This window comes from Schistocerca piceifrons, chromosome 8 (assembly GCF_021461385.2).
Source record: "Schistocerca piceifrons isolate TAMUIC-IGC-003096 chromosome 8, iqSchPice1.1, whole genome shotgun sequence".
Classification (NCBI taxonomy): domain Eukaryota; kingdom Metazoa; phylum Arthropoda; class Insecta; order Orthoptera; family Acrididae; genus Schistocerca; species Schistocerca piceifrons.
The window spans coordinates 493015446-493033751 of NC_060145.1; the positions used below are offsets into that span (position 1 = coordinate 493015446).

Genomic DNA, 18306 nt, shown 5'->3' on the forward strand with positions numbered 1-18306 from the left:
GGCCATGGGTTTTATTGCACTTGAGTTGGAACAGTTGCCATGGAGGAGGTTATTCTGTTCAAGATACCTCATTGCATTTGAGTTCCGAATATGTTCTAATATTCTGCAAGAGAAAGATATCAGTGATACAGAGTGACAGACTTGCAGTAATTAGACTAATTACAGAGACATTTAAATAAGCATTGTTACATGCTCAATATGTAAATGGAATGAGAAGAAATCTTCATACACGATACAATAGGAAATACCCAAGAAAATTATGGTCCTATGATTCCCATGGTCTAGGGGTAGCATCTCTGATTCATAATCAAAACATCCTTGATCCCGGGTTTGAAAACCCCCAGACTTCCGGCATAAGAAGTCACCTTCATTTTGCCAACAGCCTTGTCAAAGAGAGCGGAGGAGTGGACAAAGGTTCAAGGCACTCTCTTGCCCTTGGTGTGGGAAACTGCCCCTAAAGGTGGAAGAATCAGCAGTGATCAATGGCATAAGGATGCAGAAGGAAATGGAAACCACTGCATTAAAGACACACAACATGTATCCACAGGACATGCAGCCAGTTATTGAAAAAGTATAATGATGATCTCTCCATTGGCAAAAGATTCTGGAATAGAGGGGATTGCCAAGGAGGAGGTGACCAAGAGAAAAAGATTGAATAATCAATGAAAGGATAATATTCTACTAGTTGGGGTGTGGAATGTTAGAAGCTTGAATGTAGTAGGGAAACCAGAAAATCTGAAAAGGGAAATGCAAATGCTCAATCTAGATATAGTAGAGGTCAGTGAAGTGAAATGGAAAGAAGACAAAGATTTCTGGTCAGATGAATATAGGGTAATATCAACAGCAGCAGAAACTCGTATAATGGGAGTAGGATTTGTTATGAATAGCAAGATAGGGCAGAGAGTGTGTTACTGTGGACAGTTCAGTGGTAGGGTTATTCGTATCAGAATCAACAGCAAAACAACACCGACAACGATAGTTCAGGTATACATGCCGACATCGCATGCTGAAGATGGAGAGAGAGAGAGAGAGAGAGAGAGAGAGAGAGAGAGAGAGAGAGAGAGAGAGTATATGAGGATATTGAAAGGGTAATACAATATGCAAACAGACATGAATATCTAATAGTCATGGGAGACTGGAATGCAGTTGTAGGGGAAGGAGCAGAAGAAAAAGTTACAGAAGAATACGGGCAGGGACAAGGGATGAGAGATGAGAAAGACTAACTGATTTCTGTAAAAAAGAATAATATACAGAAGAACCGAAAAGAAAATTGAGAATGTGTTAGATGATGATCAGTTTGGCGTTAGGAAAGGTAGAGGAACCAGAGAGGAAATTCTGGCCTTGTAGCTCATAATGGAAGCAAGACTAAAGAAGAAATCACGTTCATAGGATTTGTCAACCTAGGAAAAGTATTTGACAATGTACACTACTGGCCATTAAAATTGCTACGCCAAGAAGAAATGCATTCAATGGACAAATATATTATATTAGAACTGACATGTGATTACATTTTCACGCAATTTGGGTGCATAGATCCTGAGAAATCAGTACCCACAAGAACCATCTCTGGCCGTAATAACGGCCTTGATACACCTGGCCATTGACTCAAACAGAGCTTGGATGGCGCATACAGGTACAGCTGCCATTGCAGCTTCAACACGATACCACAGTTCATCAAGAGTAGTAATTGGAGTAGTGTGACGAGCCAGTTGCTCGGCCACCATTGACCAGACGTTTTCAATTGGTGAGAGATCTGGAGAATGTGCTGGCCAGGGCAGCAGTCGAACATTTTCTGTATCCAGAAAGGACCGTACAGGACCTGCAACATGCGGTCGTGCATTATCCTGCTGAAATGTAGGGTTTTACAGGGATCGAATGAAGGGTAGAGCCACGGGTCGTAACACATCTGAAATGTAATGTCCACTGTTCAAAGTACCGTCAATGTGAACAGAGTGTGACCAAGAAGTGTAACAAATAGCACCCCATACCATCACGCCGGGTGATACGCCAGTATGGCGATGACGAATACACGCTTCCCATGTGCATTCACCGCGATGTCGCCAAACACGGATGCGACCATCATGTTGCTGTAAACAGAACCTGGATTCATACAAAAAAATGACATTTTGCCATTCATGCACCCAGGTTCGTCATTGAGTAGACCATTGCAGGCGCTCCTGTCTGTGATGCAGCGTCAAGGGTAATGGCAGCCATGGTCCCAGAGCTGATAGTCCATGCTGCTGCAAACGTTGTCGAACTGTTTGTGCAGATGGTTGTTGTCTTGCAAACATCCCCATCTATTGACTCAGGGGTCGAGACGTGGCTGCATGATCCGTTACAGCCATGTGGATAAGATGCCTGTCATCTCGACTGTTGCTGATACGAGGCCATTGGGATCCAGCACAGCCAGCACGGGGTTCTGTATTACCCTCCTGAACCCACCGATTCCATATTCTGCTAACAGTCATTGGATCTCGACCAACACGAGCAGCAATGTCGCGATACGATAAACCGCAATCGCGATAGGCTACAATCCGACCTTTATCAAAGTTGGAAACATGATAGTACGCATTTCTCCTCCTTACACGAGGCATCACAACAACATTTCACCAAGCAACACTGGTCAACTGCTGTTTGTGTATGAGAAATCTATTGGAAACTTTCCTCATGTCAGCATGTTGTAGGTGTTGCCACCAGCACCAACCTTGTGTGAATGCTCTGAAAAGCTAATCATTTGCACATCACAGCATTTTCTTCCTGTTGGTTAAATTTCGTGTCTGTAGCATGTCATCCTTGTGGTGTAGCAATTTTAATGGCCAGTAGTGTACAACGTTCGTAATTCTGAGAAAGATAGGGGTATGCTGTAGTGAGAGACAGAAGAGGGAATAATAAGAGAGGGTGACCGAGAACGGAATGCTCAGATTGAAAACGGTGTAAGACAGGGATGTAGCCTTTCACTCCTACTGTTCAATCTGTACATCGAAGAAGCAATGATGGAAATAAAAGAAAGGTTCAGGACTGGAATTCAAATTCAAGGTGAAAGGATATCAATGATATGATTTGCTGATGACATTGCTATCCTGAGTGATTACTTACCACCAACCAACTCCAGCACTGCAAACTAGGTTGGCCAGCCCAACACCCCCCCCCCCCCTTTTCCCACACACACACACACACACACACACACACACACACACACACACACACACACACACAAATTAAACGTCTTACCATACTACAAACAACAAACCAATAACACCTAACAAAAATGCCAAACACATAAACAAAATTGATAACTCATTGAAAAACCTTACGTTTGGAATTACAAACGCTGCCAACAATGACTTCACACATCCAATCCAACACCAAGGTGCACGCAAGCACGCACGCGCGCACGCCCGCGCACGCGCCCACACATACACACACACACACACACACACACACACACAAAACCCGATGGCACCATGAAACACAACAAGATGACATCTACAAACACAACTAACTCATAAACACCGTGCCGTAATGACGTCACACACAACACCACCCTTATGTCATGGGTCAAAGCAGACAGGTGGAATCGGACACTTCTGTTAACCCCACTTTTTTCCAACACAATTTCCACTAAGGTCTCTTCATGACAACAGCTCTAACTGATGTTGGACCTCATTCTAGGTTATGTTGTCAGATAAACATAGCTCTAGCAGGAAGGTAAATTGATGATTTCTAAGTAAGAACAGTACTGGGTGATGAAAGGTACATTCTTTATATTTATTTGTCAACATTTTTTGTGATGGTCAAGATGGTATTCAGAATATTCCTGTGAAATAAACTGCTTGTCTGTAGGAATAATTTCAGTCAAGACAGTCTATGTATTTTTGTAGTGAATTAGTCTCTCTCCAAGGCTGGAGTAGAACCTATTTCATATAAAAAAAATGGCAACTGATAAAGAGCAGAAACAATTTTTTTGGTGGACTAACCATGTACTGAACTTTGAAACTCACCATGTGTAGAATGGAGAATCACACTGAGAGAGCCAGTGAACAATCACCACCACCACGACCACCACCACCACTACCATTAGGAAGCTTGCCAAGTAAGGGGTAGGATACTAAGACATGGATCTTATATATGTAAATGAATACAGGTGTTTTCAATAATATTACAGTTCAGCTATGCATACAGGTAGAGAACAGTTCACGTCTTAGATTCAGCCATAGATTCTCAGAAAGCTCTCTTTGTACAGCCCCCTAAAAGGTAAATATAAAGATTCCCTGAATTGGAATGAGATTTTCACTCTGCAGCGGAGTGTGCGCTGACATGAAACTTCCTGGCAGATTAAAACTGTGTGCCAGACCAAGACTCGAACTCGGGACCTTTGCCTTTCAGTTTGGAAGGTAGGAGACGAGGTACTGGCAGAAGTAAAGCTGTGAGGACGGGGTGTGAGTCGTGCTTGGGTAGCTCAGTTGGCAGAGCACTTGCCCGTGAAAGGCAAAGGTCCTGAGTTCGAGTCTTGGTCCGGCACAAAGTTTTAATCTGCCAGGAAGTTTCATGCCCTGAACTGTTTATACAGGGTGGTCAGAACCAGTCAGAAAGCTTATAAGAGTGTTGCAATGGAGGTTGTGCTAAAAAATAATTGTTAAGAAAAAAATTCAAAATGTTGTGCCATTTTTGAAATACTTAACATTTAAGTTAGCAAATCAGTTTGTCATGCGTGCAAATTCAAGCTGCCTGTCAGGGACAGTATTGCCAAACTTGATCTTCTTCTGATTAACTCAAACTGAACGAATGTATTTCTAGCTAAAACAAAAAATAGAAACTCCAGGTAGGAATAACAATAATGTAGGAAAAAATTGATTGCTATTTACCATCAAAATGACACACGAAATTGCAGACAGGTACAATTAAAAGACACTTACGCACATCATTTTGGCCATAGGCTTCATCTGAAAGGGAGAACCACACACCAGTCATCCACACATGACTGCCGACTCTGGGAGCTCAAGCCAGAATGCATAATAAGTGCTTGAATCTGTGTACGCAACAACCTGACTGGCCCACTTCAATGCTAAATAACTGGGAAATTATGCAATGTATCTAATTTTTTCTTAAACAATTGCTTCTCTGGATACTCTCCATATTATGCTGCTCAAGGAAGAAATATTGATTAGTGAGTATGAAATTAATTACAGTCAAGAGCAAGTAGATCAGGGTTTCTTTCAGGTGATTGCAGGTGAAGATCAACAGTGAATAGACTATAGCGAATCAAGACTGGTAATGTTGGGATGGGAGAGGACATGATTTGCAAGATTTGGAAAATGTTATTGTACTCATTCTTATGACATTTAATATATGACCAGGACTTCTAATCCAAAAAAATTTATAATAAAACTCTGCCATGGTAGTCGTTCAAATTTATATCTATTACACACTTTAAAACAAAGTTTGTTTCAATTAATTCCAAATGTTACCATATCCTATTATAGGAAAAACCAAATTACACAAAGTACCTTAATATGTATGTGCACTGCCACAGAATGTAAAAGAAGAAGGATCAGTCACAACAAAACATGAAAAGCTATCAGTGCAGGACACCATACAGTGGTCCTGCAAAAAACATGTAATGTAAAAACACATTTTCAATGAACAAAACCCACTGATGATGGCACAGAGGTGCCAAAACATGTTTGGGTGGAAATAAAAACAGTGTTTTTGCATGAAGATGGAACCTACACGCTATAATTTAACTGCAAACTCAGGAAGAAAGACAAGAGCTGCAGATATGAAAGATGAATATGTCATCATATCCCTATGTTACATTGTGGGATTTGTTCCTTCCTGCATATGTGCCCAGCTTTACAGCTCTCATGTACAATCTTATGCATTGTTGCTAATCGAATTCCAAGGGTATACACTGTAGGCACAGGAATAATTTTTAAGTACTCTTTAATTCTCAAACGTATTTCTTCCATAGTAGCTCTTGGAGCACACCCTGGAGACACTTCCATCTTCAATTGAGTTTCAAGAGGGTTCAAACCATGACCATGGGAGGAGGAGAAATGTCAAATTCACTACTCAAAGTTCTAGCTTACAGCAACAACTACCAGTGTTACTCCGGAGAAACTGAGAAGCAAGAACAGAAGTACTAGTTAATGCATATGGGCAAGCAGTACAAACACAAATTGTCTCACTGCTGGTCGCACAGAGCAGATTTACATGATGATGTGGCAACTGGACTGCAGCACTAAAGGGAGCTGCCAGGTTAAGTGTGGTGCATCTGTTGGTCCTGTTGAGGTTTCTGATGACATGGTTGTATCAGGCCTGCTGTGCTCACATGACTGCTAGTCTCCACTATTGTGAATTCATAACACAGCAGTCTTTTATGCTTAGGTACCCTGATCAATGGCATACACAAGCAAAGCATTCCCACTCCTTCAAAGGAGAAATAACAATGGTCGCCCAGCCTTGCTCCCTCCCCCCCTCTAAATGCTATACAGGTGACAATTGCCAATCTTATTTACATTATGAAAGCCAAGGAACCTGGCCTCATTGAGATTCCTGAAGAATACAAGTGCACCTAACTTTGCATATCACACCTCACATTTCCTCAGTCAGTCACAGATGGTAAATAGTTAATTACGTGACTTCAGTGTTGATTCCTTAGAATTCCTTTCCTTTTATCCCCCCCCCTCTCTCTCTCTCCCTCTCTCTCTCTCTCTCTCTCTCAAAATTTTATAAAGTAGCTGAGTCCAATACAAATATCCTTACCACAGGATTCATTTCAACTTTCAGTGTTAACCTAAAGCAAATAGGCATAAAGATGACACACAGATCTTCAGGTGAAAATAACCAAACTCTCTTTGAGACTATGAGAAAGGTTGCATGTCATTCATGTACTTGGTGATATAAATAATATGTGAGATAACAATAAAAAAAATTAAATCCGTAAGTACATCCCACACAATATAACACTACTAAGACCACTCGAAACTTTCTTGTGTGAGGTTTTCTTGAAACAAATGAGACTGATGCTGCAATTTATAAGATATGGTAGTTGTCTTCAAAGCTTGACCCACTTGGGTCCATGCACACTAGTACAATATGTAATCAACAGGATAAAATAAAAAATGATATGAGAAGGTAAAAAACAGGTGTATACTGTGATAAATAGCTCCTGAGTAATTTTGTACCTTTTGTGTCAAGGAAATGTGACTAGTTTAGGATCCATGAGTGCAACAACTTTTGTATTTTACTTTTCCAATGTGTTAGCAATTAAACCAACCAATCATTATAAACAAAGTCTTATAGAGTCAAACATGTCTAGAACAGTCCTCTATAGCTTTGCTGTCTTGACTCCACAATGAGATCTAAGGTGCACAATTTACAAATTAATTGAGGCATGATTGAAGATTTAGTGCAAGAGGATGACTGTAATGTGTGCAAAAGAAGCTTATTTTTTTAATATCCTACTTTATATATGATCAGGTCTCTCAGGCTTCACTGAGGCTTTAATTTACCTTACATTGTGATAATAAGATATACTCAATTAGGACACACTTCCTATCAGAAACTATTTGTTAGTCTCTTATTTATTGAGATATTTTTATCAAAGTCTAGACAGTATAAGATACAGAGAAACAATTCTATTGGCCAGTGTCAGAAATATTAGAGTCACTAATAAAACACCAGAACTTTTGTAAGAGAAGGCAAACGAAACCCTCAATGGTGTTTGCAATCTGCACTGCGTAGGGCCAACATTGTCATGTTAAGCATAAATTATAAATCAATTGACTGTAGCAAATAAAAAGCTTTTTTTAGGGGTGAATACTGATTATCAATTGACGCAGGATCTACATCTACATCTACACACTGCAAACCACTGTGAGGTGCATGGCACAGGGTACATTCCATTGTACCAGTTATTAGTAATACTCTAGGATGGGTCGCATGAGTGATTTCTAAGCAATCTCTTTTGTAGACTTATTGCACTTCCCCAGTATTCTTCCAGTAAGCTGAAGTCTACCACCTGCTTTACCAATGACAGAACCTATTTGATCATTCCATTTCATATCCCTACAAAGTGTAATACGTCCACACATTTGAATGAGTTGGCCAATTCCAGTAGTGACTCACTGATATTATAGTCATATGTTTTGTGAAGTTTACATTTCAGAATATTTAAAGCACATTGAAAGTCTCTGTACCATGTTGAAGTCTTATGAAGATCTGACTAAATATTTACGCAGCTTCTTTCAGACAGTACTCCATTATAGATAACAGCATCATCTGCAAAAAGCAAGATTTTACTAGTAATTTTGTCTGCAAGGTCATTAACAAATCATGAACAGCAGAATCCCAACACACTTCCGTGTGACACACCCGAAGTTACTCCTGCATCCAACACTGAGTCTCCATCCAAGATAACATGCTGAGTCCTTTTGCTTTGCTACCCTCAATTTCAGTTCTTGTCTCATTCACTAGGGACTGGACACTAACTCTGGTGCCACAAACAACCTTTACAACCAGAATTTCTTTGGATTTTGTGAAATGTCATTTGACAATGATCTGGTACAGCAGTCATTGAAGGCATCATGCATTGCTCTCTTGACAGCCAAATGTGTTTCATTCAGCATATCTCTATCTATAGCACTATGCTTTGTTTTGAACCTATTATACAGTAATCTCTGTTTCTTTAGTAGTTTCTTTACAGTGACTGTATACCATGGAGGTTCCCTCCTATTATGAACTGTTCTACTGGGTGCATATCTATCCAGTGTGTTGTCAACTATTATTTTAAACTTAAGCCAGAGACATTCTACATGCTCCTAACCTGTGCTGAATGTTTCAAGTCCCTCAATAAGATACGACATTACTAAATTTTTTGTCTAGTTTACTGAACATATATATCTTCCTGCTTGTTTTAACTGTCCTTTGTACGTTGGCAATCATTGTTGCCGCAACCGCGCCATGTTCACTGATTCCAGTTTCGATGTGGACAACCTCGAAGAGGTCAGGTCTATTTCTTGTCATTAGATCCACTACATTTCCATCATCAGTGGCATTCCTAAATGTCTGTTCTAGGTAGTTTTCAGTGAAGGCATTTAGGAAAGTTTGGCAGGATGTCTTATCAGGCCTAACACTAACAACATTGTAATTTTTCCAATTAACTGTTGAATGATTAAAGTCTCCACTGATTATTACAGCAGGGGGGGGGGGGAGGGGGGGGGGGGAGGGGGGAATTTACATACAAGTGAACTGAGATTTTCTCTGAAGTTTTTGGTTACATCAGAAGATAAGTCTGGTGAGCAATAGAAGGATCCAATTATCATTTTATGCCCACCCTCTGATACTGACTCTTGCCCAGTCTCACAGGCAGCTTCAGTTTCTATCTCAATGGATTTGACAAATATACCATCTCCCGCTATCATTTGCCTATCCTTTTGACATACACTTAAATTCTCCCCAAAAATCTCACTGCTATCTGTTTCAGCTTTCAACCAGCTTTTGTACCTAGTATTGTGTGAGCTTTACTGTTTTTCATAAGTCCTTGGCACTTTGTTGCAAATGCTTCAGCAGTTTACCATTAGGATTTTAATAATCTCACCTGTGGGAGGCATGTCTCTCGATCTTACACTGATACTTCTGGGAATATTGGGAAACAGAGTGTCACCTGTATGTTATGCCCTTAAGGTCCCATTGTCAGTGTGTAACACCCATTGTCTTGCACTGACATACTACTCCTATGTGACTCAGTTTTTAGCCATGTGATTTTTTCTGGGGATTAATTGCACAAAACATTGACACAAATTTCAAACTGCAGAAAAGGGCCACAAGCAATATCAGGGTTGCCTCAAGTTTCCCCAAGTAAAATTCCCTGACTTCCAGATAAGTTTTAGCATTTTTTCCTGACAAATTTTGAGATCTTAAGGGTAAGTAAAGACATAAGTTGACAAAAAATGTAAGGACTTCTGTATTAAAAATGTCTGAGCAAAAATGTTAAAAACTAACAGCAAAATATTTTGCAATGAACTGTTTTTAGATGGAGAAAGCAAGCCGCATGTTATACATGTTTCATTAAGACCATTGATGTTATTTTATTTCAATAAAGCAAAATGCATTTGATGACAAAAATATGCATTTTGTTGGAGTCACAAGACAGATTTAAAATACCTTCACTGCTTTCAGAAATAACCTCAGAAAAAAGTAGGCCTCCTGAAAGAAACATATAAGGTGGGGAAGAGTTATGTAAACCAATACTACAGGTGACCACCAATAAAATGTTGCTTCTACTATGTTTGTTAGTGTCAGTAATTACCCACCGCAATATGTCTATTATTCTACAGGTTTTTCTTTCAAGAAATACTGAGTACATAGCGTACAAACTGCCAGTGACTGCCACAATTTTCTTCTTCCTATCGTCCACACTTTCTAATATATAAACTACTTTTGAAGTGCCAAAACGTACTATGATAAATAAAATGTCTATAAAACACGGCACTGTATAATGTACCTGCGATGAGACAGTCACAATTCCTGAAATCCGTCACCTGTAACTTCTGACCTGTCAAGCAGCACCACAGCCCTGGGTCCATGGATAAACCATGAAAATCCGGTGCATTACACGGCACACAGACAGACCCAGCCTGGGGGCAGATCGGTGAGACTAGATCCGACAGGCAGGACCTGAGATTGGTAGGCCTGATCCATTAGAGATGTTCACAGAAATGGCCTGTGGTTTTGGCCCACCATGGAACCCTACTCGTGTGGCCAGCTATTCACATGTCACAGACATCATGTTGATGAAATGAGACTGCGATTATCACCCACGCAACACACAACTTGCGCAAATACTGTGATAATCAATAGTAATGAGGATAGGTAGCAACTCACCGAAAAGATGATCGCTGAGCCAGGCACTTAGAAGAGACAATCACATTCTCATAACTGAATTTTTGGCCATACCCTTTGTCAGAAAATGAGAGCGCACACACACACTCACAATCACTCAGACACAACTCGTGCACACATGACCATTGTCTACTGCTGCTGCGTCAACAATCTCTGAGAATCAGATCCAAACAAACCACTCCTCATGCCTCCCAGCCTCGCTTAGGCAGCTGCTAGGCTTACAGTAAGTAATGGTCGCAGCACAGACTGCAAGCTGAGGGGAGGGGTGGAAAGGGGAGAAGCAGTAAGAATGCAACAGTAGAGAAGCGGCACGCGTATTTAGCTGCACCCAGCCAGCAATGAAGCATGACATCTCAGTAAATGAACAATTTCATGCTACTGAGACAAAAACAAGATTTTTCCAGTTTTTTTTCCGAAATTTCCCTGATACATTTGAAATTTACTCATATTCCCTGACTTCCAGAACGTTTGGCAACCCCGAATATATATTTTTTTAAATGATAATGGATGTAGTGTGTTCATCTATCAATCTTCTGAAAGACTATAGAATTTAATAACGTCATAAAAAATTTCAATTTTTCCACCATTTGTGTCCTTAAAATAATAATGGGTATATTTATTGTCCGAAGTGTGTTCATCTATCAGTCTTCTGTACATATGTAAGCAAAATAAATAAAAATTCCCGCCTTCCAACCTCTGTCAAAACAACCAAGATTTCTACGAGGGTTCAATATGTAACTTTAGCCTGGAATTTGCTATAGGGTTAGCCCCTCTTTTATCAATAACTTACCACAGATCCTAAAAAAATATGCCCAATAGTTGGAAGACAACACAGGTCTCATCCACTACAAGTTCTAAGTGTAACAAAAGTGATCTACAAAACTACCATCCAGTGTCCCTGATGTCAACCTGTAGTAGAATCTTATGACACATACTGAGCTCAAACATAATCAGCTATCTCAAACAAAATGAGCCCCTTCACAACAGCCAGCAGGAATTCTGAAAACAATGATATGCAAAACCCAACTAACACTTTTCTCACATGACATCCTGAAGGACATGGATCAAGTCAATCAGATAAAGACAGTATTCTTTGACTTACAAAATATATTTAACTCTGCATCACACCATCACATATTAGTGAAAGAGAGATATTGTGTAGGTTTGATCGCACATTTCTTGCTAGGGAGAACTCGGGCTGAACAAGCAAGGGGTTTTAGATAGATGCGAACTGTCTCATGAAAGTTTACTTGTAGAATTTTGAAAACCTGAGTCATTCCATGTCAAATCAACACACCTATTTTACCTCACCCTCTTAGATTTTGCTGAAAGTTGGTATACTTATAGTGGGCACTGAGACTAAGAAAAATACCAAATTCCAATTTTTTTATCTAAAACCATTCCTGAAATATGGCTATGTAAACTTTTCAAACATCACCCAAAAATGTGTGAATGGACCTTTTTAAATTGTCCTAGGAACTGCCCTAATTGAGCTAGAGAACTGGGAAAGGTGTCATTTTGCAGCATTTTGCATGCTCTTTCCAGGGATATACAACAAAACATAGCTTCTAATTAATAACCTTTTTCAAAATACTAATTAATATTTTGATTTAATTTTAATTTTTTTACAAAAAGTACATAATTGAAAATTTTCAAAATATTTCCATAACTACTTCTATTGTAAATCACATGGCAAAATATAAATCTGGGATGATGATGGGTTCATTGTTACAGAAATGATTCCCGACTCTTGTTTTTCACTAACAGCCGTAGTTTGACCAAATTGACCTTTAACAAACAGGAATTTCTTTAAAATATACTGAAAGGTAAGTAAAAAAGTATTAGAAATATCAAAACGTCACCTTATTAAACCAAAACTAATCAACATATTTTATAATTAAGTTGATTGCTTATTTTAATTTCGTGCACCTTCACTAACAGTATATTAACCAATATAACAAAAACAAGAAATTGAGCATTTAATACAAACTGAAATAAAGTATGAATAAGACAAGTCTTTACATAATAGTTATAGTCGATGATGTTGGAAATGGAACTATTAAACAAATTAAATACGTAATGCTTGTTTTTGAGTAACAGGTATATGTACATAGCTTAATTTAACACAATAGGTACTAACAATAGTTTTGAAACATCTTTCTATAAAATATACATTAACACTAACCTGAGACAAAAATTAAGTTTTGAGTTGAAAGCAGTTTCCCTGTAAATTGTCTTGGAACTTCACATATTGCATTTTAATAAAGCTGACTGGGTTTGGTTTACATCACTTTCATTAAGAATGTATGCTCTCCCTGTCGGAGTAAATGGATTCACTTTTGTGAGAACATCCACAACTGACACCCACAGGACATCTGCATGTACAGGATAAGAAAATGACTTAGGTAGCTGGTCCACATGGATGAAGAAAAGTTATTTTCACTTCATCAAGTTCTCCATTTTTTTCTAAAATGTACCCACGCCACCAGTTTCTGCCATATACAGTGGTGACATAGCCTGATACATCTTGTAACTTCAGTTTGTCTGGTGATGTAGTTACTTCCCTCCCCCAACTCTGCATATCACCTGAGAAGTATTTGACTATTAATTTTGATGTAGTGTTGGGAATGAAAGCGTGAAATTGCTGTGTTCCTTTGATTGTCAATGCCTCTTCATATCGGTTTTTTAAGAATATTTCTGAAGCAGCGTAGTCTTCTTGAGTGGAATATGCAAAATCAACATTTGTGATGTTATCTACTGCCCACTCAAACAGATCTTGTGCGGGTTGGATCTGATTTTGGTATGGCCTTTGCAAACTTGCATGAGCTGCTGGTTTCTTTACTGAACCCCCTACTCCATCACAAGGCCCTTTCCCATGTGCTGTGGCTGAAAAGTGCCACTCAGCTTTTATGTTGAAGTCTTCCTCATGAAGGCAAAGGTTCAGGAAGTTTTTCTTATTTTTATACTGAGCGGCAGAACTGTCAGAATAATAGTATATCTTTTTTGGAATCTTTTGAAATGTGTTTGCTAGATATGAAATTAGCTTCTTTTGAAAGGTGTAAACCGCAGTTGTATTGTGCTCCAGGCAATCAGAAACAATGACAAAGCTCATATGCTCAATTTTGTCTTCCTGTTTGTAATATATAACAAAAGGATGAATGGTAATCTATTGTCTTGTCCAGTGGAAACTCTGAGCTTCATCCTGTAGAATTATACTATAATTTTCTGAAAAATCACATATGACAACAAATTCAGATTCCATAAGGTTTTCTCTTGTGGAGTTAAGAAATGTTCGTTGTTGCTTGGCAATGAAGTCATGCCGAATCAAAGTAGACATCTTACTACAAAATAAATCTATGAATTCTTCAGAAGTTTTCTGAACAATTTTCAGATTGCATCGGTCAACTGACATCCACTGTCGGAACTGAACTTGTTCAATTAAGTTTTCATAAAAAGAGTCTTTTAAAATTTTACGTTTGACAGTTTCTCCTGGGCAGTATTCACAGTTTCCCATGTTGCAATCAACTGATGATGGGTTGCAAAGCATTTTTGCAATGCACTGCTTATAATTGTTTAAGCTGCTGTTTGTTACTGTATTTAGTTTGGCATTTTCTATCATTAATTTTATGTTTTGGTGAGTTGTGTACATGCAGACAGTATGTGTGCCACTCTGGCCAGCTAATACACAATGTTTTGGTCTCAACTCAGCAAATTTAGATAAACCTATTTTTATGTTAGGAAACTTGTCTTTAAAATGCTTGTAAGCTTCTTTAAGGTTACACAAAATAAGTCTTTTTTTATATTTTTGTTTTATTTCCATTTGTTTCTGTAATTGTCACACAATCTTTAATACCTGGCATTGCCCTGCTAACTTCATCATTTTCATAAAATGAATGTACGGTTTTGTCAGTTTCTGTTGGACTGCCGAACAATTTAATTAGGAGCATTAAACTTGTAAGAATCATTAGTTTTTTTGCTCTACTCATAGAATTTTTAAAGTTTCTTTCAAGATTTTCAAGAACGGATTCATCAGTATCAGTATCTGACGAAGAAGTTTCAGGAGCAACAAAAAGTTTACGTGTCATTGATGAGATTTTCTTCACTTTTGATTTGGTGTAATGCCTAAATGTTAGTTTTCTCTTGTCAATTGGGCACTCACCTAGTTCTTGAAGTGTTGTGTTAAATGTTTTAACAGCTACTGAAGTTGGAGTGAAGTCAGGGTCTTGGCCTCGGATGATTATCTCTGATCCAAAAGATTCTTCAACACTTTCATCACTGATGGGCTCTGGTGTATTTTTCAATTTCCTACATTTATCACAAATCTTGTCACCACTTGGTATTTGAGGAAATAATTTGGGCATCCATGTTGTGACATATCTCAGTTTTTTTTTCTGTCTCTAATAAAATGATTTGACTTCTTCAATGGATTACAACACTGAACTCTTACAGCACTGCACTTTTTACTTGGTTCCATATTTATACAAAAACCACTTATAAACTGGCCTTCAATGTATAGATTTACTTGCAAATGAACTATTAAATATAATACATACAGATTGGTCAACACAGAGGTAACAATTGATTTGCGCTAAAACCACAGTGCACAATAATGCTGTAGGCACACAAAGCCTTAGAAGGTATCAATGCAGACTACATCATCTCAACAATGGCTCCAGTCTCTGAATTATTGTACAGACATCAAGCCCTATGTATACGGTCCTCTACTGACGTACTACCTTATAGGTCAGTTTGGCCAAACTAGGGCCATTAGTGAAAAACAAGAGTTCGGAATAAATTTTTTTAAACAATGAACCAATCATCATCCCACATTTATGTTTTGCCATGTGATTTACAAGAGTATGAAGTAGTTATGGAAATATTTTGAAAATTTTCAATTATGTACTTTTTGTAAAAAAATTAAATCAAAATATTAATTACCATTTTGAAAAATGTTGTTAATTAGAAGCTATGGTTTTTTGTCTATCACTGGAAAGAGCATGAAAAATGCGGGTCTAGTGCAGCAGGGGATACAACCCGTCGGCTTTGTACAAGGACGTCACAAGCCGCCAGAGAGCAGTTTCCCATTTTCGCTTTTGCTGTTATATTTCAGTTTCGTTTTTTTACTGATTGCTTAATAAAGTGGATCTGTTTATTCTATCTCGTGAGATTTTTTTTAAAAAAAGCCAAAAAACACTTATCAGCCACTGAAGGGAGCTACAACACTAAGAAGAATCGCTTCTCGATTGGCCGCTTGTGAAGTCATTGTCCAAAGCCGACGGGTTGTATCCCCTGCTGCACTAGTCCCAAAAATGCTACAAAATGACACCTTTCCCAGTTCTCTAGCTCAATTAGGGCAGCTACTAGGGCAATTTAAAAAAAGTTCGTTCACACAATTTTGGGCCAGTTTTTGAAAAGTTTACATGACCATATTTCAGGAATGGTTTGAGGTAAAAAATTGAAATTTGGTATTTTTCTTAGTTTCAGCACCCACTATATGTATACCAACTTTCAGCAAAATCTAAGAGGGTGAGGTAAAATTTTTATTTAAACTGTGTTGATTTGACATGGAATGACTCATCTGTATTACCTGAGGAAACTAGGATTATATTAAAATTCTCTATGTATTACATCCTTATAGGCTGTAAAGGCAAGATCTATTTAAATGTGCAAAGAATGATTTAAGCAATCATTCTACCTGTACACCATATGTGAACATGAAGAAATTCTAATATGTTGTACAATGGGAAGTACCCTCTGCCACGCACTTCACGGTTGTTTGCAGAATGCAAACGTAAATATCCAATGAGATGTCTCAAAATGGAATGCTGCCAAAGAAAACAAACCAACAATAAATTACCAAACTGATGTCTAGTATTTACATTTAAGGGCTGATAATAGAGTGACCACATAGTGACAAAAAAGATGAAGAAAGAGGTAAGGTCTCCATTAAAGTGTAGATGCATTACATTAAAAATTATTCCAGAATGCAAATAAATTATATGTAGAAACTGTCAACGAAAGATCTTGGACACTTCCTAACTGATTCTGATAATATTTCAACATACTGAGAAGTTTTGCAAACCATTTAACAATGAAACACAAGTTTAATCCCAAGGCAAGGCGACAGTAATATTAAAATCACGAAACTGTTGTAACTCATTAAGGAGATACTTACGGATTTGAACTAAGAAGCATAACTTCTATTGCCAGCTGCAGACTATGTTGTGTAGCAATTTGTGGTAAGCAGTTCAGCCGTGAGGGTAAAAGTAAACAATGCCCAAACTCTAGTGGGCTCTCATTAATTATCACACAATGCCTATTTGTTGTTGTGTCACATTTTCTTCTCAGCTCAAAAAGTATTTCAGTCTCGTCTATTTTCGTAAAATTAAATCTGTCGTGGTCAAAGGGCTGCGTCAGGCTTGTTATTTCCTCGGGGGCCCTTCTTTTAAGAGCGCGATCTGTATTTAACTGATGACAGTTTTTGCAAAAATGTCAGATTAATAAAACAATATGGGCTGTAGCATTTCTTATAGGTCTTTTATTGTTTCTCACCTGTGCCACAAAAGAAAATTTTCCCTCTAGAATTTTAGAATGTTGTATATTCAAAACGTATCGGAAGACACCACGCTCCAACGCGGCTTTCCACGTATTTTGCAACGTTGAATCGAATACACTTCCACTTTGAACACTACTGTCACTCCGTGATGTTTCGTAGATGAAATCAGTTTTACAGTACTCATATTTCATAGCGAATTTTCAATAGATAAAACTAATGTAACCCACTCCTTGCGTCAACGTGTGCAGCACTGCTATTTTGACAATACGCTGCCACGTGTTGGTATCGAATTTATCAACGATTATGATACAGCACTGTTATTTTCAAAATTAATGAACAACAGTATCAAAACACACGAAGGTTGGCGTTTAACGCCCCGTAATACTTTCATGCAACATATACAGCCAGTCCCAATATTACAGCATTTTTCAAATAGTTTCTGAATACCTATATTTTGGAGCAAAAGTCAAAATGGAAGTAATATTACATTTCGCAGATGTTTATATTTATTTCAGAAAGAATCGGGATGATTGCAGTAAGACCGTAAAACTTTGACACGGACATGCTGCTTTCAAATCAATGTTAACTTTTAAGCAATTGATATCGATGAATCGATGTAATTGATAACAATGAATCGAATAAGTAATCGAGTTCAGAAAAGTAAACCGTGACTAATGACTATTTCTGGAATTGAAAGAAAACTTTGCTCGCAACATCTATTTTTTTGCATTATCGATTCAAAATTTTTTTCACCGTTTGTGAACGTATGTAATGTTATATAGATCGTACCGCAATTTAATTGTTGTCTTTGTTGAGCTATCAGCAGCTTTACCGTTAATACATAC

General features: G+C 38.2%; 1 protein-coding gene across 6 annotated transcripts in view; it reads right to left on the reverse strand.

Moving 5' to 3' along the window:
- Positions 1–18017, reverse strand: part of LOC124711942 (GDP-D-glucose phosphorylase 1) — an 83589-nt gene extending 65572 nt beyond the window's left edge. For all 6 annotated transcript variants that reach the window (XM_047242206.1, XM_047242207.1, XM_047242205.1 and 3 more), the window contains exons 1-2: positions 17458–18017; positions 17081–17373 (exon numbers count right to left, since the gene is read on the reverse strand). In XM_047242206.1, coding sequence (XP_047098162.1) covers positions 17081–17373; positions 17458–17652 — 488 coding nt within the window. In that variant the 5' untranslated portion in view covers positions 17653–18017. The remainder of the gene's footprint in view (positions 1–17080; positions 17374–17457) is intronic.
- Between the last annotated feature and the right edge of the window lie 289 nt (positions 18018–18306).